Below are 27,812 nucleotides of genomic sequence, written 5' to 3'. Positions count from 1 at the left end.
CTGATACAGGCCAGGATGCCATTGGCCTTCTTGGCCACCTGGGCACACTGCTGGCTCATATTCAGCTGGCTGTCAACCAGCACCCCCAGGTCTTTCTCTGCCTGGCAGCTTTCCAGCCACTCTGCATGGGGTTGCTGTGACCGAAGTGCAGGACCTGGCACTTGGCCTTGTTGAACTTCATATGATTGGCCTCAGCCCATCGATCCAGCCTGTCCAGATCTCTCTGTAGAGCCTCCCTACCCTCAAGCAGACCAACCCTGCCTCCCAACTTGGTGTCGTCTGCGAACCTGCTGAGGGTGCACTCAATCCCCTCATCCAAATCATCGATAAAGATATTAAACAGAACAGGGCCCAACACCGAGCCCTGGGGAACACCACTTGTGACCTGCCGCCAACTGGATTTCACCCCATTCATCACAACCCTCTGGGCTTGGCCATCCAGCCAGTTTTTCATCAGCGAAGAGCACACTTGTCCAAGCCACAAGACACCAGCTTCTCAAGGAGTATATCATGAGAGGCAGTGTTAAAGGCCTTGCTGAAGTTGAGGTAGATAACATCCACAGCCTTTCCCTCATCCACTAGGTGGGTCACCTGGTCATAGAAGGAGATCAGGTTAGTCAAGCAGGACCTGCCTTTTGTAAACCCATGCTGACTGGGCCTGATCCCCTGCTTGACCTGGACTTGCCCTGTGAGTGCTCTCAAGACAAACCATTCCATAATCTTCCCCGGTACCGAGGTCAGGCTGACAGGTCTGTAGTTCCCCAGATCCTCCCTCCGACCCTTCTTGTAAATGGGAGTCACACTGGCAAGCCTCAGGACCTCCCCTGTTGACCAGGATCACTGATAGATGATAGAGAGTGGCTTGGCAAGGACCTCTGCCAGTTCCTCAGTACTCTTGGATGGATCCCATCAAGTCAAGTCCCATAGATTTCTGAGTGTCCAGATGGCGTAGCAGGTCCCTAACTAATTCCTGTGTTTTGGACTTTGTGCTTGGAAGCAGGTAAAGCTTCTGTGTATTAGTAACCTGAGATCTGGAGAAGTTAACTCTTCCATTAAATTAAATGTCAGTATATTGGTCTGCCCTGCTAAGCATCGCTTTCTGAAAGTGCTGCTAAGATACTTGCTATAAAGACTCTGTAAATTACACTTTATGTTTTATTTTGAAGTTGGATTCTTACCACAGAATAGGAAATGCATGTCTGTCGCGGTCTACGCATGTCATAATGTGCTGTAAATGAACCTTTGTGTTTAAAGCTTCCCTGACTCCCTCCTGCAGTAATGTTTTGGTGTTAACAGTACCAGCTTTGCAGGGCAGGAACCAAGGCACACTGAAACACTGCCCAGAACACTATTCTTCTGGCAAGGAGAACTGAACACGTGGCAGGAAGGCTGGTATACTTTGGACCATCTGCCCTGCTACCTTGAAGGTACCTGGAAACTGGATTTTAGCAGTAGTGGATAAACTAGTACTTCCTAACACCTGCTGATGTACTACAAGTATGGTACTGCTACTGTCCTTGTAATTCAGTACTCAAGGAAAGAGGTGTCTGTCTGGTACCGTAAAGGCTAGGATAGCTGGGACTCATACTGTTGAGCAGCTGTCATTACTTGTCTGGAAGAGCACTCATCTGCTTCCTCTGAAAAGAGTTTGTTTGGGTTTTTTTGCCCTGCTGAGGAATGAAAGAAACTTAATCTGCTGGGGGGCAGGCAGGGAAAAAGCCTTCCTTGACAAGGAATGAAGATAGCTTGGAGTAGAGTCTGGAAAGGAGTGTGGTGGTAAAAGGTGAGGCTTTCCGTGGTATTTGTTCAACAGGGAGAACAAAAAGCACAAATTGCTGGTCTCTCTTCAGTTTTTTTTTTCCTCCCTTCCCCAGCGGCAAGGTGAGGGAAAGGATTTGGCCACGAGAGGGCCCTGTAAGGACAAGGAAGGGAGGACAGGCACCGGCCCCGCAGGGCTGACGTGTGGACAAGGACAGGGACAGCGCTGCTTGTTTCTGCCCTGGGCTCGGGTGTTCAGGCTTGTACTGAGGTGCAGCTTTGCCCCATGGCTCAGCCCGTCAAGGAAAAAGTCTGTTCGTGGCTGTCTTTACAAGCGTTTCTCCCCAAAGTTGCAGGGACGCAGGTAAATGAGGATACAGCCCCTGTAGTGCAACCTCAGTACACCAGCAGAAGTACAGCATCTACCTTCAGCATCCCTTACAACAGAGTGAGAAATGCTACTTCCAGAGCTGAGTCTAATTACTTGTTACCTACTGTGCTAGAGCTAGAAAACCCTGAATAAGCATATAAAATACTAAGAGTGGTTATAGACAATTCTTGCTGCTGCTTTCTGTAGCCTGGACTTGCACATGTTCCCTGCTGCCTTTACCTGAAGAGCTGTTACATACTGCATAGAGTAACTGCTCGTGAAGATAAAGATCACCTTCCTCATTGCTGTCTTGCCCTGCACTTTGCCATAGTTATTGAGCTCTTTAAGTGATGGCAGTGAGGAAAAAGGAAGGTGCTTGTATTTTAGCCCACTAATGGCAGTCAGGAAAGAGGTAAGATATTTTAGTCTCTTCATACCAAGAAACAGGTTCTGACAAATTAAATTAATTTATTTTGTACAAATGATAATGGTGGCACAGTTAATACAGTAGGAAGGATATGTAATTTTATACACCTGTTTTAACATTACAAAATGCCCTGAAAAGACAAGGATGGTGACTTTTTTTTTTTTAAAAGGAGCATCCTGACACTGACTGATTACATCTACTCCGAAAACACTTTAATCCTTTAAAAAACAAACAAACAACAAACAACAACAGAACCACCAGTTTGTTATCAAGTCTGACATACAGTACAAAGTGTTAACAACACTTACTTGAAAGTCAGGAAAAATTGGTCAAGTGTCAGTTAACTCATGGAAAGCTTGAAGTGTGCTTTAGTCAGTGCAAATAGAGGAATGTGTCAATTGCTGTAGTATCTGACCACCTGGTTAGATCTGGCGAGTTATCCCTGAGAAAGCAAATTCTCTCTGCAAGTCTCTCGGAGTTTGTTGATTGTTGCCATGGACAAGCTTCCAGGGTCTGTGAATATTTTCTGGGGGTAAAAGGAGAAAATTCTCAGTTAAAATGCTGGCTTTGGACAACATGCTGGAATTCTCTGAAGTGTGAAGTCCCTGCTTTGATATCCATAGTGTGAAAATTCTTACTGCTCTTTAGTCTCCCTGTAACAGGGTAGCATCTTCATCGGCTCTGCTGTAAAGACATGGTAAACCTGCAGCTCATAACAAGTGCTCTAAGTTACACAAAAGCAACAAGACAAAAGCTAGTTTGAATATAAGTGTCCAGTTAAACTTATTTTAGAAGGCATTTGTGTCAGTGGATAGCAGGCATATTTAAAACATATTAAGCCATCCTGGGTAATGCTACAAAAGCAACCAATGTATTTCTCATGTGGTGCTAGCATGGGTTGTTCAGGCTCTGGAACACATACATGCATAAAACATTACATTCCTGCTGCAAAAAAATCAGTCTTAATCCCTTGCTATACTACCTTCACTCTTCCCTGCCAGGGCTTTCCAGGGTAGTAATGTATATGGATGTAAGAATTTGAGGCATTTCAAATGCTGTCACACATCTCTAACTTTTTTTTCTTGGTTTGACTTGTTGCTCAAGAACAACACATTTGTTTCCACTATTTCATCTGAAACTTCTGACTGAACAAAACTATAAAGCAAGCTGCACGTTTATGCACTTTAATCTACAGTTCAGATGTGCAGGCCCCTCAGTTCTCTGTAGTTGTAACTGACAACTCTGGAGACAAGATCATAAATGAGCCAGTTCTGAACAGCATTCTGGTAAAAAAAGCCTGCATTGCATTGAACTAAAACCGAAGTTTTTGTTCAGAGGGAGGGAGGCAGGCATAAAATACTCAACTGTGGTCACCTCTACTGCTACTAGTATCTGTACTGCTGAAAAAAACCCCACCCAAACAAACAAATCCAAACCCCAAAGTATGTGTTTCAAAGTTACATAAGAACCTAACCTAAATTGTTTATTTAATTGCCTTCAAAGCCCCCTCACTACAGTAACCAATGCAGTTAAAATAAACTGTTTTCTTCAGGGTAACTGCAAGAAAAAGATAGTTGATTTTCTAGAACAGCTGCTGTAAAATATAACATAGTTAAAGGGGGGGGTGGCAAAGGTCCTTCAAGGACAAGTGTTTGTACCAGCCTCTGAACTGGTATTCTCATGGCAGTTAACATTTAACAAAACTCTTATTCTAAACCCTTTATGGTGTGGGAAAACCCTTCAACCATCTGCCTTCTAGATTAAAGCTGTACCTGTGATTGATTTTTCTTTTGCTCCTTTAATTGAAAGACTCACAAACACTGGGAAGTTAAGCTTATTTTTCTTCCGTATGAGCAAAAAAGAAACATAACATGAGTGAAATCCTACTATGACAGACATATGCACAGAGCTCTGACATGAGCATGAAACTCTTTTGGGAGTAAAAGTCACCTACTGGGATGTAGTTTTGTGCTCACTTGGCAAAAAATGGTAGTAGAGTCAAGTAGTAGGCCAAGCGATTTATGGCAAATGTTAGCTGCAAGAAAACTTGTGCAGGAGCACATTTTTACATTTCCATCTTCTGAGTTAAACTCTGAATCTAATGTTCTATACAGATTTGGCATCCAATCTATTAATAATTTACAAGAATAATTCTTAGTTTGCAGATTGTCATAAGACTTGAGCACTCAACCTCGTGGCGTTTTTGTCTGGAAATAAGAATTTAGTGCTACCTTTTTGTTCTAAACAGAATGCTTTATATTCTGGCACTATGAAGATTTATCAATGCAAATTTAAAATTCACTTTGTGTCTGTCTACTCTACAATACTCTATTACAATTCATCTGAAAAAAGCACAGGAATACAATCCATAGTTCACTGAAGGAATGCACTAAAGTTATTTTCTCATCAGACTTCCTGCCTTAACTGGTAAAAAGGGCAAAAAGAATTTTCTTCCCTGTACAACAGATAATGGGAATGGACTGCTATATATAGATTTAGATAATAAGTCTTTTAAAAAGTTCTTAGATGGGTTTGAGTTTCTTATGTAAAAACATTCTTCACCCTTTTGGCAATTTCCAGAGATACATTTCTCCTAAGTGTATCCATCTTTTTGACCGAGCAAAACATTTCCAAGTCAGTCTTGGTTTTAATTTGTAACAACAAAAAGCTGCAGAGAATTTACCTGCATGAAGCTGTGACACTCTGTTACAAATGTTCCTTTGGTGATCTGCTTAAATTTATCACAAATGTCAGGGAAATTCGTGGCTTCCAAAATAAAAGCTTGGTGTTGCTTAATTAATGTTAAGGCCACGCGGAAGATGATCTTTGACCCTTCATAGAATAAACAATCCCATATTCGGAGCACAGTCTGCAGGAAAGGAGAGAATTCAGATTACAGCTTCTTGATTTCCTATAGGTAATTATTGCTAAAGCAGTACAAATGAAATAACGATTATGAGTGTATATTAAGAGAACTTTGGTACCAATTACCTCTACTGGAAGAATATCAATGAACAAGCATATAAACCAGCGTGACACCACTAGGGTCCACATGACTCCATGTCTTTCCATCAGCTCTGCCACAGCTGGAACTTTCATTTTCACAAGTTCTCCAAGGACTTCCTGATCAGTTTTCAGGCCCAACATTGCAGGACTGTAGTAATCTTGGAGAGAAGAAACCAAAATTCAGGAATCTGTGGACATAATCTTTCCACAAAATTGAAGAGAATGTCCTGTGCAGCTGAGTATATAAAGGCATGTTTGAGCCTATGAATCCCAAGTTGAAGTAATTTAACCCATGCAACAAAGATACCTCCATTGCAGTCATGCAGCACTTCTCTTTCAGCTAAGGCTGATCCCTCTACGCAAACACTTCATTCATGCCTACCAAAATACCTTCTTTCTCTCTGATGTTTTTTACCAATTCATTCTTCCTTACCAAGGTAGGATAATCTCGGTAGTTTTTAACTGCTAACTTAAATTACAAACGTCTTACTAATACTTAAACAGTTCAATATAACCACCACCGCCTCCTTCCCGTGTTGGGGAGCTGCACACCTCCCAATCCACACAATGAAATAACGATTATGAGTGTATATTAAGAGAACTTTGGTACCAATACCCAGACAGGTAACAAAAAAACCCCAAACAATACCTAGCCTTTAGACTGGGTCCAGTCATAAACTGGAAATGGAAATTTCTGAGAGTGTCAGCTGTGCAGGGGTGCTGGAAGCCAGATACCACCTCTCCTAGGGTGTGAGCTAGCTCACTGAGTTAAGAGTTTTTCCTTTTTTCTCTGACCTAAGGAAATCCTACTTTTCATAGAATAATTCCAAAAGGCAGTGAATGACAGGTCCCTCAGGCAACATCTGTTCCGACTTAATTTATCCGCAAGACGGGTTGAAAATAGACCTACATCTCCTACACTGCTGGTCACTGCACTAAACCATTAAATCCAAAATTAAGAACAGTGGAGCACGCTACAACTGTTACTCCACAGCCTGTTTGACAGGGTAAGCATTTTCATTACCAAGGCGCAGACTGAATAACAAGCACCTCAGTTCTATGAACAAGTAGTTCTGGGTATACTTAAGGGAAGAAAAAGATTATTTTAGTTCCTAAGAGTTCAGATGGCCCAGCAAGGGACAAGAATTACACAGATGTTTAAGGAATTCATATTTGGGGTTTACATGTAGACAGAAACATTTAAGCTGGACTTGATGGCTCCAGCCCTGGGAAGCAATCCTTGACGGTTCAGTAGTGTTTTGCTGACAAGACCTGTGTTACTAACATTATTTACTGAAAGAAATAACTGGTAACACAAGCTCTTTCCTTCCCTGATTCTGGAAAGCTGCAATTCAGGTTTCTCTAACTTAGCTGGTTTTGCCAAGGTTCCCAGACACACACAGCACAGGCCAATGGTTCACATGAAAGTGAAGGAACTGGAAAGAGCAAAGTCCATTTGTCTGAAATAATTCTAATAAAACCTCCCTGTGCCACAATTAAGTTTAGGAAGATGTCCAAATTATGCAGTGCCATTTCTAACCACTTTAATTTCTCTAATGAAGTCACAAGAGCAGTTTAATATTCCACTCTTTCCTGCGTCAATGGTTTTTTTTGAACAGACTTCCCACCCCAGGAGCTATTTGCTCTACATTTGTCCTGTCCAAACTGCAGAACATCTACAGGAGTTTTTACGGTACTAAGGAGCATCACATTCAACCTTTAGGAATTTAGCTTTTTGTCTGTGATCCTTATTTTCTTTGTTCCCACTGAAGAATGATAGGTAAAACTCCTCTACAGACATAAGAGTCACTGCCACTACATACACTCCTTTAACCATTTGCTTTTCAATTGCTGTAGGAAAAGCTCTGAGAGCTAAAGCACAAGTAATCCCATGAAAAAGCGTACTAAAACCAAATGGAGTCACACCATGACCTCAAAGCCAACACAAAAATCTCTTTCCCCATATTTTGTGTTAGTCTTGTGCTCATTTGTGAACTGGAATTCAGGTAAAGTAACATTAACTGGCTGAGTAAACCTTTCTAAACTGCTAATTTAAGTGAAAAACAAATCACATTTCAAATAACAGAACAAGCCTTCTTCCCTTTCCTACCCTTCCTCCTCCTCTCATAAATCCACAAGCCTTTTTCTTTTTTCTTTTTTTGTGCTCCTGAGACATGCGAGTAGTTAAAACTTCAAGTTACCACTGGTGAGTGTCCTCAGGAGGAAGGACAGCAGCCTACACGCTCTCTGCTCTGCTGCAATCACCCGATATGCTGAAATCAACAGCAGCTGCTATTTTTAATTTGTACAGCAAAGTAAATGTCAGGATCTCAGTGAGAACGCAACCCGACACCCACCCAGCTTTTTGAGAGCTGGCAAGTAAAAAGTTAACAACTAGGCAACTTGGATACGTCACTCCTTGAATTACTGAAGCAGCAAGCAGCTGGGAAGCCTTGGCGTAAATTAAAATTTCATTCAAGTTTGTTAGATTGTACTGCTGGACAGAAAGGAAAAAGGAACTATTCATCTATCTGGGGCAGCCTCCTGCCACTCCTCGTGGAGCAGGAGCAGCTCCCATGTGCCCTGGTACACAGCACTGCAACATTCAGCCCAGCGCCGCTGCAAAACAAGCGTGAGGAGTGATTAACGATTTTATGCAAATGCCAATATCTGAATAGCAGGTTTTTTCGAGGATACTAGCTGCCAGTTCACAACAGAAAGAAGTGACATGAAAAGAATCTGCATCCAAGACATTTTTATATGTAATTATTATACATTAATTATAGTTACTGTGGATATTAATTATAATTGTTACATGTAATTAATATGTAATTATAATTTAATGTATGTAATTTTACTATATATATACACTTTTATACAGAAATGTGTGTATATAAAATTAGCTCCTCAAATTAGGAAAGCCACATTTCCAATCCTCCAGAAACATTCCTACAGGACCCCATATTTGTGCAAAACTTACCACAGATCATTTACAAGGAACATAACGGCATTGCGGTAGCCGAGGGGATAGCCCAGACCTAACTTTAGGGCTCTGACATCGATCTTGGAGGGCAGCGTTCCCCCCGGGGGGGAGCCAGGCCTCCAGGCACAGCCAGCAGCACCCACGCCTGCACTCTGCCCGAGGGACCCGCACCGAGCCGTCGGGGTCACGCAGGGATAGCCAAAACTACACTGGCGAGTCGGAAGAGGATCCAGTGTCACGCTCGAGCCACCTTTCGTGGTCCATGTCTGATCTCATTAGCGAAAATGATTTTGTAACTCAGTTCGGTGACTTAAGAGCTTGGTAACATTTAACCTACATGGCTCTTCTGTTCTGCTCTTACTTGCTAGGGATGCCCAGTCTGAGCCTTCTGGAAATGTCCCCTCAGCAAAAATCCTGCAGCTGTCCCTTGCTGCAGACGTTTCACTGTGTGCCCTATTTTTCTAATCTCTTATAAGTGGCTGCTCTGCCCAGAATCTCCCCTAAAGTCAAGATATCCTTGTTTATAAACAAGTCCATGCAAGCCTAATCCTCCCCCATATCACAAAGCTGTTTTTCACAAGATACTGTGCAGAAAATTATTTTTACTCACTTCCCATCAAAATACATTAGCTTTATATTGCTTCCATATCTTACAATTTATCTGAAATGTCTAGATTTGCATGATCCACATTTAATTAGCGTATTAATTATTTTTCCCTCTCAATAGTCTGGCAAAATACTAAGCAGCTGATGACCCAGAACGGACCTGAGTCAGTAACTGCTCCCAATCTGCCACTTACTAATTTAAAAAAAAAAAAAAAATCAAACGTAGGCTAATTATATTGTGCATCTATTGATCTAGGTGGGCTTATAGGAATGTCCTCCGACAATATATCATCCCCCTGGAAAAACACATAGCCAGATTGCTTCCTTTTATTCCTCAAATTGTCAAACAGAAGTGATAATGTTAACACTTAGGTGACTGAACACTACATTACTTTTCATCGCATCTTCTGGAAGGCAACAAATGAAATACTGTATTATAAATTATTGTTATAATATTCTATTATCAAATTATTATTATTAAATTCCAGAAAAAAAGTCTAGATGAAAGTTAAGTTTCCCAATATGAAACCACATTTCCAAGCTCTTCTGTAAACTGGTCCTAGGCTTTCCTTACTTTCCCCCCTCAGCTTTCCTTTGTCTGTTGCTTACCCACATGCCCCTGCTTTGCCTAGTCTGTCCGTCCTGGTGCCTGCCTGTGGATTTTGGATGCCTTGCCAAGAGTAGGAGTGCCTGAGAGTGTAGCAGAGGGCAATGCTGGCAGCACCCCACGTGGAGTTTGCCCCACTGAGTACCCCTTCCTCATCAAAGTCCTGACCCCGAACAGCAGTGTAGTGCAACGCAAATGGCTCTGCTGGGATCATCAGCTTCTCTTCCTCTTATAGTCAAGCAGCAAAAAGGAAAAGCCAGCGTCACCAGCTGCCAGGTATTTTACTGCTACTGTACAACACAGGTGACTAGATGAAGGGACTTCTTCCCTTGTTTAAAGGGCTTTTTGTTACTAACACTGCACTGACCGTGGCATCCTGTCACTGAGCTTGAAACCTGTTCTAGCTCAGCATCTGGCAAAGAGATATTCCTTAAACTACATTTCACTGTCTTTCTATCACAATAATTAGCACCTCTCTGAATCCTACCAGCGTGTCCAGGACTAAGACATAACTGTCTGCTTGTGCTCCAGAGCGGTAATGAGATTTGCAGGAAATAAGGATAAAGCTTGTAGGGACTGTATGACCTTGTTCTCTACTACAAATAGATTAAGAGGTTCCAAAAATAAAAGTTTAAGAAGCAGTACTCTTACAGCCTTAAATTACCTCTACAAGTCAGAGCTGCAGAAGTTAAAAAAGAATCCTTTAAGTCTGTTGTGCATATGTCAGGTTAAATATAAATACTCCTACTGGAACTAACACCATATGAATTCTTAGTGTTACAGAAATACACAAGACAAGACCTCAGCTCTGCTGCTTATCTTCCAGCATTTCTAAGTATTATTTCAAGAGCCTATATAACCCAGCTGGGGACAAACTGAGTGATTTGTCTTGGGGATCCAATTTATTTAACCAAACTGAAAAATTAAAAATTAGCTGGTTTAACTTTTCTCACAGTCATAAGCAATGTAAAGTATTTTATTCACAAGAATATGTTTATAATGTCCATGACAGCCATGGCAGCTGGAATTAATGTTGTCTCTACTCCCCCAAACAAGCAAAAATGGTTATTTTTATACCAACACGCAACATTGAAAAATGTCTCCTTGCTGTAGCTGCATGATATGATTTGCTACCTGACTTCACTGGAACCCAGGAGACAAACGGAGCAGACCTCAATGCTGGCAGTCAAAAGCAGAGGTCACCATGAACAGAATCAGCCAACTTCGAGAAAAGCACTCAGTTCTACGTTTCAAAAGTCAAAACAGAAACAGATTCCACCACATGCCTTTGTGGGAAAAAGTCCTTTCCCGTAATCCTTCACTATAAAACTTAGCTGTTTGCATGTTACTGAACACAGGGGTTATTTTAAATCATCTTGGCAGTGCAAAGCTTTCCTTTCCAAAAAGATCTGCTAACATAGCTGAGTTTATGAACTTCATGCAACACACATGGAACGAGTTTCATTGCTTCAGTTACACAGAGGTCAAACTAGATTATGACAGCAGTCCCTTCTCACTTTCAGAGCATCTAAATACCATTTATGCTATTCCTACACAATTTACTGACTCACTCATTCTCCCTATTGGCGACTCTCAGCCTGCTTTGTCCAAGAAGGCAGGGCAATGTTCTGCTATTTTATTTCTACCATGGGATAGTCCAAAAAGATGCAGTAGGTCTTCTAAGAATCTACATCATGGGCCTGGCATGAGAAGCTGGACAACCTATGTTTGGGAGGAAATCAGAAAGTCACAACAGGAAAAGGAGGAAAACCAAGAGTACTGCCAATTCTTTTTGCAATATCAGGCCAAAGTGACCTCCTGCAGATGTCCTGGCCAAAGTGATATCCTGCAGATATGTGGTTAAACGGCAAGCTGAACTCTTAACTATGTTCTTTTTAAAACAAATTCCTAATCATCCAGGGGACTGAACAAAAAAATAAAAATCCAACTAACAAACCCCAAACAGGCTCAAGCCATATTTTATTTTTCCTTCATCAAACCAAAATGAACCAGAACTTCTGTCCTGAGGTACTGAACTCACACCAGAACCAGCAGTAGCCATATCATTCACAATTGAACATTAGCTTTAAAAAAAAAAAACATAAGCAAGCCCAACTCATTTTGGATGGCAGAACTACCTTAAAAAAAACAAAAAACAAAAAACAAACAAATAGGAGAATGCAAGCATTTTATGGATGATTACTGGCTGCAATACTGAGATTACACAAAAATTAGAATAATAGCATTTTGAGAAATGATTTACTATTAACGACTTTTCAGCAAGCGCAAAAAGGCAATGTTTGATCGTTTCTACATAATCCTGTCTGCCTGTATTCATCTTTGGCTTCTGATCCCAAACTTGGAAAATGGACTTTGTGGAGCAGAAGGAAACCTTTGGTTTCCTATTTGCATTTCACACAGCACAGTGGATTCTGAGCAGATGTAGTGGCTACCATTTGGAAACTGAAGAAGGATGATTGTTAATTACAAAGAAAATGGAAAGAAAGACAAAGATGATATCCTTCCAGACATTACAGAAGGCAGAGATGAAATACAAAGAAACAGAGACTCCATGTGTAACCTCTCAGAGAAACAAATTGAAGTTAGCAGCATGTTAGAAAGCACAAATGCAACTTTCAGACATTCTAGTTATGAAGAATGAAACTGGCCAGATTTTTTTCTGTTTGTTATTTGTTTTGGTTTTTTTTTTTAATACTCTCTGTTACATGCTGCTCAGTAGAGACATTTGCATTATTAAAAACTAGTCTAGTTTAAAGTTATAGCTACCAAAGCACTCTTGTACAGATTAGACACAACTCTGAGCAAAATGCTGTTGGCCAATTCTCCTTTCTTCCCTCTTCCCCCTCTTCGTATCCACTGTCATTGGAATTGCACCTTTTGTGGACAGTGTTTTTTTCAGAGTATCAGTGAGCTGATAGACACCAATGGACGTGGGTTATTCACCACTTGGCTGTTTCCAAACAGCCTGGCCTGACTCTAGTCATTTACAGTCCATGAACTGTGCCAGTCTGAAGGGTTACACACTTTGGAGAAGGCTGCAGCTTACTGGGTTGTCAATGGTCCCAGGAGCCAAGGGTTTTAATTCACAAAACACTCTGACAGAGTCTTAACACCAATTTCCTCCAAATGGAAGGGAAATTCATGAACAAGCATTGAAGATTACCACAACTGCTTATCATGCCTGTAGAGGAAGCAAACTTTTTCTTTTTAAAAAAATGAGTTTACAGTTGTACAGTGAGTCTTAATGACTGATGACTTCAGCTGAATAAGGATTCCTGGATCTGTGGCTTTTTTTAATTCTGCTGTGGGATTAGGAAGAATAGCTATTTTATCAGTTCACCACACTGACAAGATTATTCTTAACACCTCAGCACAAAACATAGCATGTATATACTCTCACAGTTAAGAAGCCCAGTGTCACATTTTCTTCTACAAGAACACTAGTCACACCATGGGAACTACCAAACACATTATTAAAAAGACTGGGACAGAAGCAGAAGGCTTAAAATAGAGAGCTGGACAGACACATGAGGTTCTGGCCTGATACTTGGAGAGGGAAACCAATCCAACCCTTCAGTCTGAAAAGAAGGGGAATGAAAGCCACAATCCTCTTACTTCAAGCTCAAAGAAGCTAACAAGAATTAATTTTAATCTTGAAGCAACAGGTTTTAAAACTATAAGAGGAACAAATGAGACTTCTCTACTAGCCATAAACTGAAAGCTTAGTAAAGCATTCAAGTCTTCTGGATATAAAACACATAATCAACCAACATGGTACTTCCCAAGCATCTCTCTGAAACTAAACAGAGTCACTTCTTGTACATTTAGGTAGACAAAAGTTACCACTATGCACTGCACATGATTTTCTTCATATAATTTCCTTTACTCCCAAAGGACGTCTCCTTCCACGAACACATTCTTTATGTAGCCACCTACGCTGCATATGCATTGTACTATATTTTGAAACAATATCAAAGCCTGCTGTCAGTGCTTCTTCATACTATGCCGTATTAAAAAACAAAAACAAAACAACAAATCTTGACAATACAGTTGAGCAATTTAAAATAAACAATTTTGCAGTATTTTAAGTTGCAAATATGATAAATCCAGAGTAAGCACATTTTAGCTTAGGAAAAGCCAAAGTAATCCTTGGATATATTCACTGCTGAGGGAGAGTATGTCATCTCCGTATATATCATTAGCAAAACCGAGGTTAGAAAACTGCATCCAGCTCTGATATTCACATTTGAGGCAGGAAGTTGAAGAACTGGAAAGGACGTGAAAGAAAAGGTTATAAACATCACTTACAAAAATTGAGCTCTGATAAGGAACGTCTCTGTAGAATTTATGCAAGCAAAATGAAAAGTAAACTTCACCACTTCATAGAGAAAACACTCTAGGCATTATAGCCTTTTCAATATAGTAAGAGAAAGTCTTAAAAAGAAGCAATAGCTACAAGTTAGGACAAGGCAATTCCCAATAAAAAGTATAGCAAACATTTTTAATAACAGTGATTTATAGTTTGAATACACTACTAGGAGTGGTGGTAGGGTCTTTCTTTCAGACCAAGTTTGGGACCTTTCACAAAGACAAGCTCTAGCCAAATGAGTCTGCTGCAGAAGGAATGAGAGGAAATACTACTGTTTCCTCAGCTGGCTTCTTGTGCAGCAAATCCAGTTACATTTCCAGTTTTATGAGTCTTGGTATTGAACACATGGATTACTTCAAGCATATGTATACATCTTATGGGGATTTACAAGTTAAAATACAAACCTGCATATTAGGATCTATGTTGAGCGCCTATAATGGCACATTACACATTTGTCAGCAATTACATTATGCTTCTTGCTTTCATAGTGACATATTCAGGAAGGCTGCATTATTAAGATTGTAATTGAACATGCAGAGCCCTGGCTGACTATTAGAAGGACAAAAAAAAAAAGCTATGAGGAATGAAATAAGCTACTCAGTTTGGCTTTGCACCTCCGCTGCTTTAATTATGCAGTTAAAACAGGACAATCCCTTTAACATGGAGACAGTTCTGACAAAACTATAGTTTCAATACCACATGTGCACATTAGTGCTTTCACGGCTAGAGCCATTAGCTAAAACTAAATAAAAAACCAAAACCAAACCAACCCTCCCAAAAACCCACACAAACATCCCTCCAACACGGCTATTCCGATCACATATGGCTTGGCCACTAATTGGTTTTTACACATCCCCCCCCCAACCAAAAAGGGGGTGGGGGGATGGGGAACCTCTTCCCCCAAACCCACACTTCTGTGTTTCCACCACTCTACCTACCCTCCTCCTTTGTATGCAGCCAGGGAATTCTACTTTTGATCAGTCCTAATGGAACTAAGATTTCATTTGAAAAGTTTATTTTGCTGGTGACTTTTGAAAGGGATGAAACTTTGATTTACTGGTGAGATAAACAGGCAAATACCCCTGCCTGCACAGACAGCCAAAGGCTGCAGTCCCATCCAGACTAGCACCACAGAAGGCCTACTGAAGATACCTCTAGTTCAACATAATGAAATATATATTCATACAAGGCTTGCCTGCCAGAAGGAAAGAGGCATACTTGACTTTTTTGGGTAAGTCATTTAGGTCCTGCTTCTAGTGTAAATACAGCCATATCAAGGAACACAATATTCTTCCGCATTTTTAAACACTATGGGTCCTTCTGCTGCATAGCTGAAACTTAGTGTGTCTCCTCACAAAAGTAAGGCTGACAACATGTATATTCTTGTCATATACAGGAAACTTCTGTTTTAGACAAAACTGTAAGATTTCTAGCCAGCTACCTAAAGCATACCTACTAAATATTGAGATTGTTCTTTTATTGATGAGGCTTGTGGCTGGGGGGGGGGCACGTATGATACATGTAGGAAATAAATTATTCCAAAAGTCTAAATATATATATGTATCATTTTAAGGAAGAAATACATCAGTTACTTCCTGCTTGCTCAAGTCTCCTGAATCCCCTAGCAGTTCAGATTTGTAAGTAATAAGCATTTCAGGCTTATCATGGTTTCTAAATACAGGCACATGATGACTCCTACATTCCACCTTCAGCTTAACAGGACACTGCATGCTTAATTCCTAGGTAAATGCAACTGACCTCTAATGTTCGAAGATTAATGCTTTCATCATGGCTGCTGGTTAACAGTAAACCATGTTGGAGTCCCATATTTCAAAACTCCTAATTATTCAGCCTACCAGCCAAGCATTCCTCTCTCCTAGTAGCAGACGTGATGTTGTACTTCAGAGGTGTGCACTGCTACAGCTTTACATGCGATCGCAGAGGAACTTTCTAAGGATGAGCGAGAACTCTGCCAGCTCATGGCCCTGTAGCTGAGTCCTACCAGACAAGGAAGATAAGCAAACAGTCCAGAACCGATCAATCTGTTTAAACTTTCTGGGTTGATGGTGCTATTAAAAAAAAGCTTGGTTATCAAAAACTGCTTTGCAAACATGAGGTCATGCATGTTATGCGTAGTCTTGCAAGGAGCTTTCCACACCAAAGGCACATGCCTGTGATGCTGAAGTCTTCTCTGTGAAAGGACACACTTTTCATCACAACAGTCTCCTTCACAGGCTGCAAATTCAGCTCAACATTACTACTATTCAGGTCTACTGGTGTCTGTTTTTTACCTGCACAGCTGAATAAAATGCTTCACGTGAAACAAAGTTCCACTCCCCTTTGGAGAAGCAGGTCTTAAAAGATGCAGCTGCCTAGCCAGTTCTGCATTCAGAGGCTCCCTGGCAATAGCCAGTCAGGGTATTAAAATAAATTCAGCCACAAGAACAAAATAAAGACATGCTTAACTGCAATTAAAAGCAAGCAGTCTAAATAGGAATATTGTAAAGGTAGTACAGGATTCTGCATTTCTCAAGTGGCCCTTCCCTTCAAACCTGGAAGTCTGTATGATGGGACTTTAAAGAATGTTAACTTGAAAGAGGAGGCTATACAAGAGTTTGATGTGTAACTATGTTATTATTCAGTTCAAATATTCATGTCTCTTACTATGCTTAATCTCTTATTCAACAGTACCTCCAAGTCTATGGCTGATACAACTGAGAACCATAGAGCGCTCAAAACAGAAATGTGTTAAGATATCTATAATCTCTACATGCAGACATTTGCCTTAACCAGCAGCCGCTAAGCTACCCACCGAAGTGGTATCTTGCATTGCACCTTGTATCCTTGCAGATAATGTCAGTTAGCTCAGTGCAGTCTACTACTTTTGTAACTACTTCATCATTCAAACTCTGTTCTTATTTTTAATTACTGATAAATAACCAGGCAGTACATGTGGGTAAAAAAAATTTAAAACCCAAAAGGCTAAAAAGTACCAGGCTGAAGGAAGGTTGTTAGATTGATCCTTGAAGAATGCATGTAGGCTACACCTAATGTGAGATTTTTATTAACAACGTTGGAGAAAAAGAAAAAGCTGGTATTTGTTAACAAATCCAAACTGAGAGATACCGTTCCATGTCAATACACAAGGCACAACAGAGTAACACAGTGAAAAGATTGGAGTAAGAGAGACATGATGATATTTAAAACAAAAAGGACAAGAATGTGCAAATAAAGTTCAGCAAAAAGGTGTTATGGATTCCTGTAAGCTGTGCAAAAACATCTGTTGACAATGAGAAGCTAGCAATAGCACATGCATTATTACCAAGATCACAAATCAAAACCAGAGTGCCACAAGGGAAGAAAGGCGAGGGAGATCCTACAGTTTTTCTCTCTCAAATAAAATACTTTCAGCTGTGAAAAGAGAAATAATGCCACTGCACCAGGCACTAGCAAATTTCCCACTGGAAAAAAGAGGGTGCCATTTTGATCAAGTTAACAAAAAAAAGAAAAAAATCAATTCAAACTGGAACAAGCACACAAAATAATTATTAGGCTAAAATGGGAACAGAGAAGAATTTGACTGAAGCAGCTTAGTAATATGAAAGAACTGTAAACTGAATCATACAAATACATGAAAGGTAAGCACAAGAGAAAGGGGGACTTTTTTTACCCCCAAAAGTCAGCATTGGCACAAGAACAAAAGGATATAAAATTGGCCATGAACAGACTAGTGCAGAAATCGTAAGACCTCTCTTAACCATTGAAAGAGTACTCTACAACTAGTTTTCAGTAAGAGTAAATAACTCCAGTATAATAGTCCAGTAGACTAATTAGAGTACAGCTTGATAAACACTGCTGCTTTCAGACTGAGAACCCACTGAAGGGGGGGGCAGGAGTGTTCTGCAATATGCAGGCATAACTGTCATGCTAAAGTGGTCCAAATTGTCAAGTTTTTCTTCTGTTAAACTCACCATTTAATCACAAATATGTAAAACATGACAAATATGCTCCTTAAATTACATACCAAAGTACCACAGTTAAAAGTTCCCACCTACCTGATGCTTTTTAAAGCAACCTCCCCAATATTTCCTCAACAGAACAAAAAAATTTCTCAGCAAGAACCAGCGAGGAACAGAACAGAAACACTAAGGCTATGCTGAATACAAATTGCAGACACATCCACTCTGAGCTCAAATTGAATCCATACTGTTTCTTGTGGGCAATACTGTCTGCTCCAGCCATCTGATTTGAATGAACCTGGGAATGAAAGATCTTGGTAACACCCAAAACTTCAGTTCAACAAACAATTCTCTTCCCCCTTGCTATGTTTAAATGAGATATGCTCCTAATCCCTCCAAATCCCTGGTGTAGCAGCTGACAGACACAACAGGCAGTAGACTACAGGCTTGCCTTCAGCAGAAGCAGGATCTTTCTGGCCTCACCCAGCTGTACCCAGCAGTGCTACGTTCAGCAAGATGAATGGCACGCACACAACTCCACATACCAACAAACCAAATTGTAATTTTTGCTGGCTCGCTCTTCCAGCTGTGCTAACTCCATTTGAGTGTAACAGACCAATTCAGTCAGAAAACCTCAACTGATGGGGTCCCATTCCCAAGTTGTCCCCTTCCTGTCAGTGGGTGGAGCAGTTACATCTTCATCATATCTTATGGTACATAGCTCCACACAGACCTAAAAAACGGTACAAGTGGGGAGGTGAGCCATCACTTAGGGAGCCCTTCTCTGTCACTTCCCCAGAAAGCTGCCACTAATGCTCCCATCTGTCACATTCTAAATTTTTCAATCAATGACATTGATTTGTGGCTCGCTTGGTTCATCTGCTGACCAAAAAAAATATGCTGTCAGCATCAAGGTACTGGAGCAGCTGTTTAATGTAATTAAATGCCTGTGGGCCAGGGGAAGGAAGCATTCACAGGGACACAGCAGAGGGCAGAGAAGGGATTTCTAAATTGTCCTAATTTTAACTGGCAGTGACAGGACACACTTGAAAATGAGGACATGACCTGGAGGCATATCTGTTGCGATGAAAGGGGAAAGCATATAGATTATAATGCAAACAGATCAACAAAAGAGCATCAGCAATGAAACTAAAGGAAAAATGTTGCTAATCAGACCATTAACATCCAACAAAAAACGATTGCCACTTTTCCCTCTGAAGATCTGGAGAATTTACAATGTTTCTCTGCTTGTCCAACAAAAAATTATAGGGCTTTAAACTGAAATGCACTGCCCCTTGCACTGTTAACAGAAGGGCAGTACACTTACTGAGTAAGTTTCTTTATGGATACAGTCTGCCTGCCTGCCTGATTCTCTCACATATACACACAAAAAATTTCACTGAAATTATGCCAATTATTTTATCTGTCATGCTTTGAATTGTATAAATGTACAATTCAAGCATGATATAGGAGGGTAGTGGGAATAAAAGGGGGGGGAATTTAAAAGAAAATTGGGGGGGGAAAGAGCATCAGCAACAAGTTTTCTGACAATGAAGCATTTTACTACTCAATACAAATATTTTTACTACAGAAAAGATTCATACTACCTTACTTGGGCTCTTGTTGAGGCACTCAAGCTGGAAGGGACACCTCAAGCTCTCTTAAAACTGACTTTGGAGGGGAAAAGGGGCACACTCAGATCAGCAATTCTGATCAGATATCCCCTTCCCCACTATCAAAGAAACATAAGCATGCATGTTTCTAACTTCAGCACCTTAGATGGATGTCTGTATTGGATGTGCTGAACCCAGGCCAAAGTCTGTAACAAGGCTCTTGTTACAGCGTAGTAAAAATATATCTATAAACAGGGTAGTAAAAAAATATATATAAATATAAATTAAGTAAATGTACATCTCCTTTACACACAGTAATTGCCTTTCACATTATGAGTTTCTTCTCATCACCAATGCTACTGGCGTAAGATAAATTCAACAACTAAGAGGGAAGTCTAAGAGCAACTTTTGTCATTTAGGTATCAGCAAAGTATAGAAGTAGTATATACAAGAAGAATTAAAGGTTTTATGACAAACTAACATAAGCTCCCTACCAAAAACAATGAATAAAAAATTCTGAATCTACTCCCTTGCCCCAAATAAAAACGTATAAGACTATAAAAAAGATTAACAGCAAAAGTTGCCACACCGCTTTGCAGCAAAACTTGCCTTTTACTGAGGGCCTTATTCCTCACACAGTGATGTCATTGGAAAGACATCCACTGATGTCAGCCAGTGGCAGGTCACATGGCAGACTGCAGCCCTCAAGTCTCCTACCTGTTTGCACAGCTTACAGCTCTCAAGGCTGAACAAAAGCAACAGACACAGCTGATTTCTTTAGACTATTTTTATAGCTTGAAAGTAAACCTCAAGGCTGCAAACCCTCAAATATTTGCAGATTGATTCAACAAGTCATAGCGCTCCTTGCCTGTCTCTACTCTTTCAATCTGCAAACAAAGGCCAACCGCTCTGCTCATATGCAAGGAAAACCTGTGTTCCTATAGGGTGTATTCACTGTAAAAGATAATTTCTTACAGCTGTTCAAAAGCAGTAAAAGACTCCCTCAGCTCTTTTTCCTTCTTTCTCAAAGTCTTTTCCTTCTGTTCAGTAAGGAACCAAAAATTATATACTTTTGTTTAATCTTAAACAAGAACAGAAAGAAGCAGAAATGAAAGTATTGACCTTGATGTTCTTGACCAGCACTTAGTTGACACTGTGATACTGAATTCAGCCTCTAACCACTTGGGATAAAGATCTGTTCAAAACTAAAACTGGGCTAATAGGGCATTTCAAAGCCTCCTTAAAGAAAAATTAGCCTTCCATTTTGAGTATGGCTTTACATTAAGGGTGTAGCTGTAGTCAGTCCTGTTCAATGCTAATGGGAATTCACGATTGTCCTGGTTTCAGCTGGGATATAGTTAACTGTCTTCCTAGTAGCTGGTACAGTGCTGTGTTTTGAGTTCAGTATGTGAAGAATGTTGGTAACACTGATGTTTTCAGTTGTTGCTCAGTAGTGTTTAGACTAGAGTCAAGGATTTTTCAGCTTCTCATGCCCAGCCAGGGCACCTGACCCAAACTGGCCAACAGTGTATTCCATACCATGGGACGTCCCATCTAGTTTAGGAACTGGGAAGTGGGGGGGGCAGGGATTCACCGCTCGGGGACTGGCTGGGTGTCGGTCAGCGGGTGGTGAGCAATTGCCCTGCGCATCATTTGTACATTTCAATCTTTTTATTACTACTGTTGTCATTTTATTAGTGTTATCATTATCATTATTAGTTTCTTCTTTTCTGTTCTATTAAATCGTTCTTATCTCAACCCAGGAGTTTTACTTCTTTTCCTAATTTTCTCCCCCATCCCACTGGATGGGGGGGGAGTGAGTGAGCGGCTGCGTGGTGCTTAGTTGCTGGCTGGGGTTAAACCACGACAACGATGAAACCATTCTTCCTCTATAATTAAATCCCAAGAAAGAACTTTCCCAAGTGTATTTCATAGGAGTATAAAACATAGCTGTGCCTGATGTCTGCTTCTAGTTTTAAACTACTTCACACATGTGGTGAGGTTCAACTTACACATGGGTCAAAACTCAGTGTGTAAACACCTCCTGCAAATCCAGAGATCCAGGCAACAGAACCCAGAGAGCTACTGCACTGACCAAATGTAGATACTGCCTATAGCTTAGGGCGTGCTGAATTTCCCTCCGGACTCTATTGACCAGCCTGCCTAGATCACCGTTGATTGTAACAGAGCTTTGACAAGAACTTCATATAGACACAAGACAAGGATTTTGACATTTGTTTGCTTTGTTGCAAAATCATGATGTGTGAAGTGCCCAAGATATCCCTGCTCAGAAGTAAGGGACACAGCAGAAACTACTGTGCCTAGCAGAAACTACCACCTTGCCAAATACCTCATGCTGCCTCCAGCCAAGCCACTGGGAAATCCTACTTCAGGTTCAGTGCTCAAACTGTGCACATTTCCCATCTTTGCTCTGCTCTGCAATCACTGCTTCATCTGTGTCTCATATCATATTCCTGCAACGAAAAGTCCCAAATCCCAGACACCTTCACAAGTTCTGTTCCCCAGCATCATACTGATATAGGAAGACATCTACCTAACAGGTACAAATTGGGAGTGAGAAGTAGGACTGCAAATTAACATACACATAAACCACTGTGTGCTGCATCTTCGTCTTGTGTTTCCAGGACCCTAGAAAATCTTCAATCCATGCAAGTCTATTTTAACATCTAAAACCTCTAAAAACAGAGAAGAATACAAAGATAAAATAAAACCCAAGCTCCAATATACACATACAACTACACATGTTTTTAGCATACCAGGCAATATTCTTCCAATAAGAGCATCTAGCAACCAAAAGGACTCCTCTTCATTCTTTGTAATAAGAATCAGGTATCCAGCTATGAAGTTCATACCCTGAAACAGAAAGAAGGGGTTTAAGACAACTACAATTCTACAAAGCGGGTATATTAAGTAAAATCTAGCAATAAAAGCCACTGGTTGAGTAAGCTGTTAAAGCTGCATGATGACAGCTAACAAGAATTATTAACAAAGATCAAGGAGAGCAAAATTAAAAGAAAAGCTTAGTAGTCTCTAATTTACCTTCAATTTTCCTTTTCTTTTTTCTTTTTTAAATCCCAAAGCCCTGTCCCAATGTATCTGAAGACTGCTTTGCCCAGAATCAAAACACAGCTGTATTAGATGTGTGGTACAAACACAACACACCTGCAGGTAGACAGTGCACCTGCAGAAGGAGAATGCCTGACCCAAACACTCTTTAGTAAAAAGTTGCAGCTCCAGCAGCTTTTACAAGCTGTTGCTGCTTAACTCATCAACTGACTGTATAAAAATCATTTACTTCCACAACACCTCCAGTACTCCACATGCTACTTAATGACTAGTCACTGTAGCTCCTGCCTTTCATAGTGCAAATAAAAGGTAAACACCAGTGAACTACTGTGCATTTTTTAAGTACATCTTTTCCATCGTAAACAAGCTAACAATCATATAAGTATGGTTTTTTCCATCATAAACAAGGTAACAAGCATAACAACACAGACAGCACATCAGAACGACAATATACAAAAGCTGCCTCTGAGGTGCAAGCCACCCCAAAGTCTTCCTTTATTACCTTAAGTTACCTTTAAATATTGACAGGCTATGAAGGCTGGTGTTGGTTACATTGCCTTCTTTGGTTTCATCCCTTATTTTGGCCTTCTCCCTGTTCTCTCTCCCTCCAAGCCAGACTTCTCCAGCACGTCTATCGCCATAGGCAGCACCACTGCCTGTAGGTATCCTGCAGCGCTGCCAATCATGGCTGTGAGCCAGATGACAGCTACCAAAAAGAACATCCCTTGCAGTCCCTGGAAACTACAACTTCCACCCTGAACTGAGATCTCATTTTTTCTATTCGACAGATTTGACTCGCCTGTCCCACCTCAGAATGCCTTGCAACACTCCCAGAACATGGAAATATTAGGACACTGCACCTTCTCCAATGTTTCATTTTCAAGCTTTGAGTCACTACAGGAGTTGTTACACAAATGGCTTGGATAGACCTTGCATGGCCTTACTTGGTGCTTGGCCTTCTAGCTAGGAAGGCAACTATTTTTTTCCGTGCTGACAGTTCAGTAATTGCATCTATGGTGACAAGAGACTGGCGTATAATGTGGCACGCACAAAGAACTGCTCTGGAGCTTAGGTTCACAGGACACTGAATTTTGCTGGTTATACCAGGATAGGCAACACTGTACCACTGTCAGAGCACGACAATGCAAAGCCTAATACACTCCCAGATGGGAGACTTAAATGCCAGTAAGTACAATAAACGCACTAGCATTATGGAAACATCCCCTGAAGAGCCTTCAGTCAGTAAAAGCTCTGCAAAACACTTGGGCGGGGGGGGCAGAATTCAATTTTTCACTCCAAGTTTTCTAGTGTTTACAGGGTCTCTCTTATCATGCAGTGTGTATCACTATATCTATCTTGATGAAGCCTGCTGCTTCACTAGCAGAAAAGGTGATTTCCTGAAACTCTGCTTGATTTACAACATGCCTTGGAAAGCAGATGTTGACCTTTGGTTTATGTTCTAATTATTTAGCCAGAAAAGATAACATTCATCCTGTGAAGAGACCAGAGGTGAAAAGAAATCACATAAGGCTTTTTAAGTCTTCTTCTGTCATCTCCAGTGTTCATAATGCCAAGTCAAAATGCAAAGATTAGCCCATTAAACAGTTAATGTACCAAAACTTTTTAGTAACAATTGGACAAAAAAATTTTAGGTAGAAGCTAGCATGGTCTAGAGCAAAAGTCCTATGAGGAGCAGCTGAGGGAACTGGGGTTCTTTAGGCTGGAGAGAAGGAGGCTGAGAGGAAAACCTTATTGCTCTCTGCAACTACCTGAAAGGAGGTTGTAGCGAGGTGGGGGTCAATCTCTTCTCCCAAGTAACAAGCAATAGGCCAGGAGGAAATGGCCTCAAGTTGCACCAGGGGAGGTTTAGATTGGATATTAGGAAAAATTTCTTCACTGAAAGGGTTGTCAAGCATCGGAACAGGCTGCCCAGGGAAGTGGTGGAGTCACCATCTCTGGATGCATTTAAAAGACATATAGATGTGGTGCTTAGGGACATGGTTTAGTGGTGGACTTGGTAGTGTTGGGTTAATGGTTGGACTCTATGATCTTAAAGGTCCTTTCCAACCTAAATGATTCTATGGTTTAGGAGTTGTGTATATTTGTGGGTATAACTACCTCTGTATAGGAGCCTGACACTTATAAAAAAGAGTATTCATCATTCTACCCCTTCTGTTATTATCAAAATATTAAAATTATATTTTAATAAATACATAATACTGAAAATAATAAAAATCATTAATCTTTTATTCCCATTCTTCAAGTAATTTCTGTACTAAAACTGGTTGGGATACACAAAAAGAATTTTTTTTCGTGACTTCAGTTTAGGTTTAAGTCCCTCTAAGTCTTCTCCTCTCCAGATTTCAATAAACATAATACATATTCTTTTAACTTAGTACAGTAAATACAACTGTTCCAATCTTTCTCAACTGACATGAGGTATAGGCTAGCACACATATCCTTGGTGAGGAAGGGGAGGAGAGGACTTAATAAGCGAACTGAAAACATATTTTGCTCATGACAGTTCCTGCTTCTTTATGATCCTTAAAGATGGCTGCTTTTTCCTTGACTGACATGAATCAACTTTTATCTTCTTTGTGTCCCCCAGGAAACTTTACAGTACTTGGCAGCGACAACAGGAGCTTTTCTGAGCTGCCATCCACGCAGGATCAGGTTGTATTTAATTTTTGTATTTCTTACTTGCCTGTCTATACTGGGAGATGGCACCAAATAAACACTACCACCCCCCCAACTACGTGATGTCACATGAATGCTGGTCTTCCTCTATTTTGAAAAATGTGACAGTGAAAACAAAGGAAATTGAGATCTCTTAATGCTTCACACATACCAAGGACTGTTTTGGGAAAGATGGCAGGAGGGAAGAAAAGGGAAAGGCAAGCTCTCTTTCTCTTCCTCTCCAAAGTGACTAATCTTGATACAACCATATGTGATAACACATTTATTTGCAGCTAACAAATGGAACCAAACATGATCAAGCTACCTACAAAAAAGGCCACAGAAAAACTCACAAGGACATTTGAACTTGCCGGAAGTGATTCATTCCCCCCCAGGGCCATTTTAAAAACAGAAATAGTTTGTGGATCTGCTTCTAAAAACACACATTCAAATGGCCAAGAACAACTACCACTGGTGAAATGCAGCATTGTTTAAAAAACAGTGATTACATACCTGACAATATCCTACTGCTTTATTATGATGCCCATATGCTACCAATACATTGTAGAGTGTATGCTGCAAACATGGATCAGCAGTTTTGCGGAATTTTACATTATCTGGAAATGTTCTGTTCATGTCTAGACAAAAGGGAAAAAGACCAAAATTAAGAGCCATTCCCTCCTTCACTTTCCAAACAAACTTTTACAGCTCTTCTGAAGTACAACTGAAACTTCACTATGGTTCATTAAACTGTAGTTTTGGTGGATGGATTTTAAGAAACAGGTTTACCTCCATTTTGGCTAAAAGGCCATCTGTGTTCAAGGATAATCTATTCCTAGAAAGATTAATCCTATTACTGTACAGAAAACAATTTCATGCAGGACTAAAGAAACTCTCCTGCAGATTGGACTCTGTGTCTGACTGCAAAGGCTAAAATGAAAGCAAACCAGACATTTAGACTGACAGAAACAACATGTACCAAATTTATCTAGCCAAGTGGCATAATATGAACTGCGCCTCTAGGAAAGCATATTCTCATAACAAGTCAGATGAACTTTCAATTGACTTGTTCAGTGAACTTCTACCAAACAGCTTAAAGAAAAAAAGTGTCCTGTTCCTGCAGCTGGTGACTTCCACTTAAAATCACTTTCTTAGAGTTTTTTGAAGTTTCTCCATGATGTGACCATGAGAAAAGTTGTTTCTTCATTGGTGCAAAATCACCGAGAAGGACAGTGATTTTTGATATCCAAGCAGCAGAGCACATCCCAGATGCTTCATGCTCAGTCCTAAACCAAGTTAAGGACTATGCAATTACTGACATTTCAAAACATTCATTTCTTCCACACTAAACATGAATAGTAGGACTCGTCTCTCATTACAAAGGTCTAAAAATTAGACATGCACGTTTGAGCTAGTCACCCAAAATTCCCTTTAGTTGTTGGCAAGAAACAGGCAAAGTTAATTTTTTGGCCTACTTCACTCCATAAAGAGGGAACCCAAAGACACTAGTCCAGACTTGTGCATCTGATTTTTAAAAGCTTAAGTTGGGGAGAAAAACCCTATTCAAAAGTTACTTTGAAGATTTTCAAAACCTAAGATTTATTAATAAAATATGAATAGTTGTTTTGGTTATATTTAACAACAACAAAAATTGGGTCGAAGTTAAAAAAAAATTCAGTAACAGCACTACTGTACAGATATCTATGTCCTAAGAGTTATCACTTCTTATCAGCCTTTTCCTGCATAAAAGAAGTCTCTTACAGCTTTGACACAAAGTTGAGCTGTAAGCAACCAAAGGAAGAAAGCTCCCCAAAAATCACAAGTAGTGTAATGGAAGTCACAAGTATTAAAAAGTTATCGCACTAATCACTACTTCTTCCTTTTAAAGTGAACAAATCATTTACAGAAATGGGAGGGCAGGGAAATATTTCACTTCACCTTTCATGTGACTGAAAAGAAAAACACAAGGAAAAAGACAATTTTTAAAAGGACTTGAGCAACAGCCAGTTGTAAGGTAAATAAATCTGTTTTGTTTCCTTCTTGGTAGCAAGAGCAGCATAGTATTTGCATAATCAAAATTTGTTTTTTTATTAAAGTATATGCTAGATGTTACAGAAAAGATTAATGCTGACATTTCAGTTACAGCTCTTCCCCTCAGCTATGCAGAACAAGCGTGCGGGGGAGTACAAGTCCATCACACACAGAGCACAGACTACTCAAACTGAACTCATCTTTAATTTCACAACCTGAGGAAGGCCTACAGTTGAGAGAATCAGCTCCAATTTGCTTTCTGATTGCAGAGCATGTTTTTTTCCACAAGGTCTGGGGGA

At 40.3% G+C, this 27,812-nt stretch overlaps 1 protein-coding gene across 3 annotated transcripts in view; it reads right to left on the bottom strand.

The window, feature by feature from the left end:
* Nucleotides 1-2,576: 2,576 nt before the first annotated feature.
* GRTP1 (growth hormone regulated TBC protein 1) overlaps nt 2,577-27,812 on the bottom strand; it is a 40,611-nt gene continuing 15,375 nt past the window's right edge. For all 3 annotated transcript variants that reach the window (XM_069770218.1, XM_069770216.1, XM_069770217.1), the window contains exons 4-8: nt 25,996-26,120; nt 22,497-22,593; nt 5,547-5,719; nt 5,239-5,424; nt 2,577-3,081 (exon numbers count right to left, since the gene is read on the bottom strand). In XM_069770218.1, coding sequence (XP_069626319.1) covers nt 2,992-3,081; nt 5,239-5,424; nt 5,547-5,719; nt 22,497-22,593; nt 25,996-26,120 — 671 coding nt within the window. In that variant the 3' untranslated portion in view covers nt 2,577-2,991. The remainder of the gene's footprint in view (nt 3,082-5,238; nt 5,425-5,546; nt 5,720-22,496; nt 22,594-25,995; nt 26,121-27,812) is intronic.

Source organism: Haliaeetus albicilla, chromosome 25 (assembly GCF_947461875.1).
Source record: "Haliaeetus albicilla chromosome 25, bHalAlb1.1, whole genome shotgun sequence".
NCBI lineage: Eukaryota > Metazoa > Chordata > Aves > Accipitriformes > Accipitridae > Haliaeetus > Haliaeetus albicilla.
The sequence above is the reverse complement of the archived record's forward strand: the minus strand, read 5'-3'. Positions and strand labels throughout refer to the sequence as shown.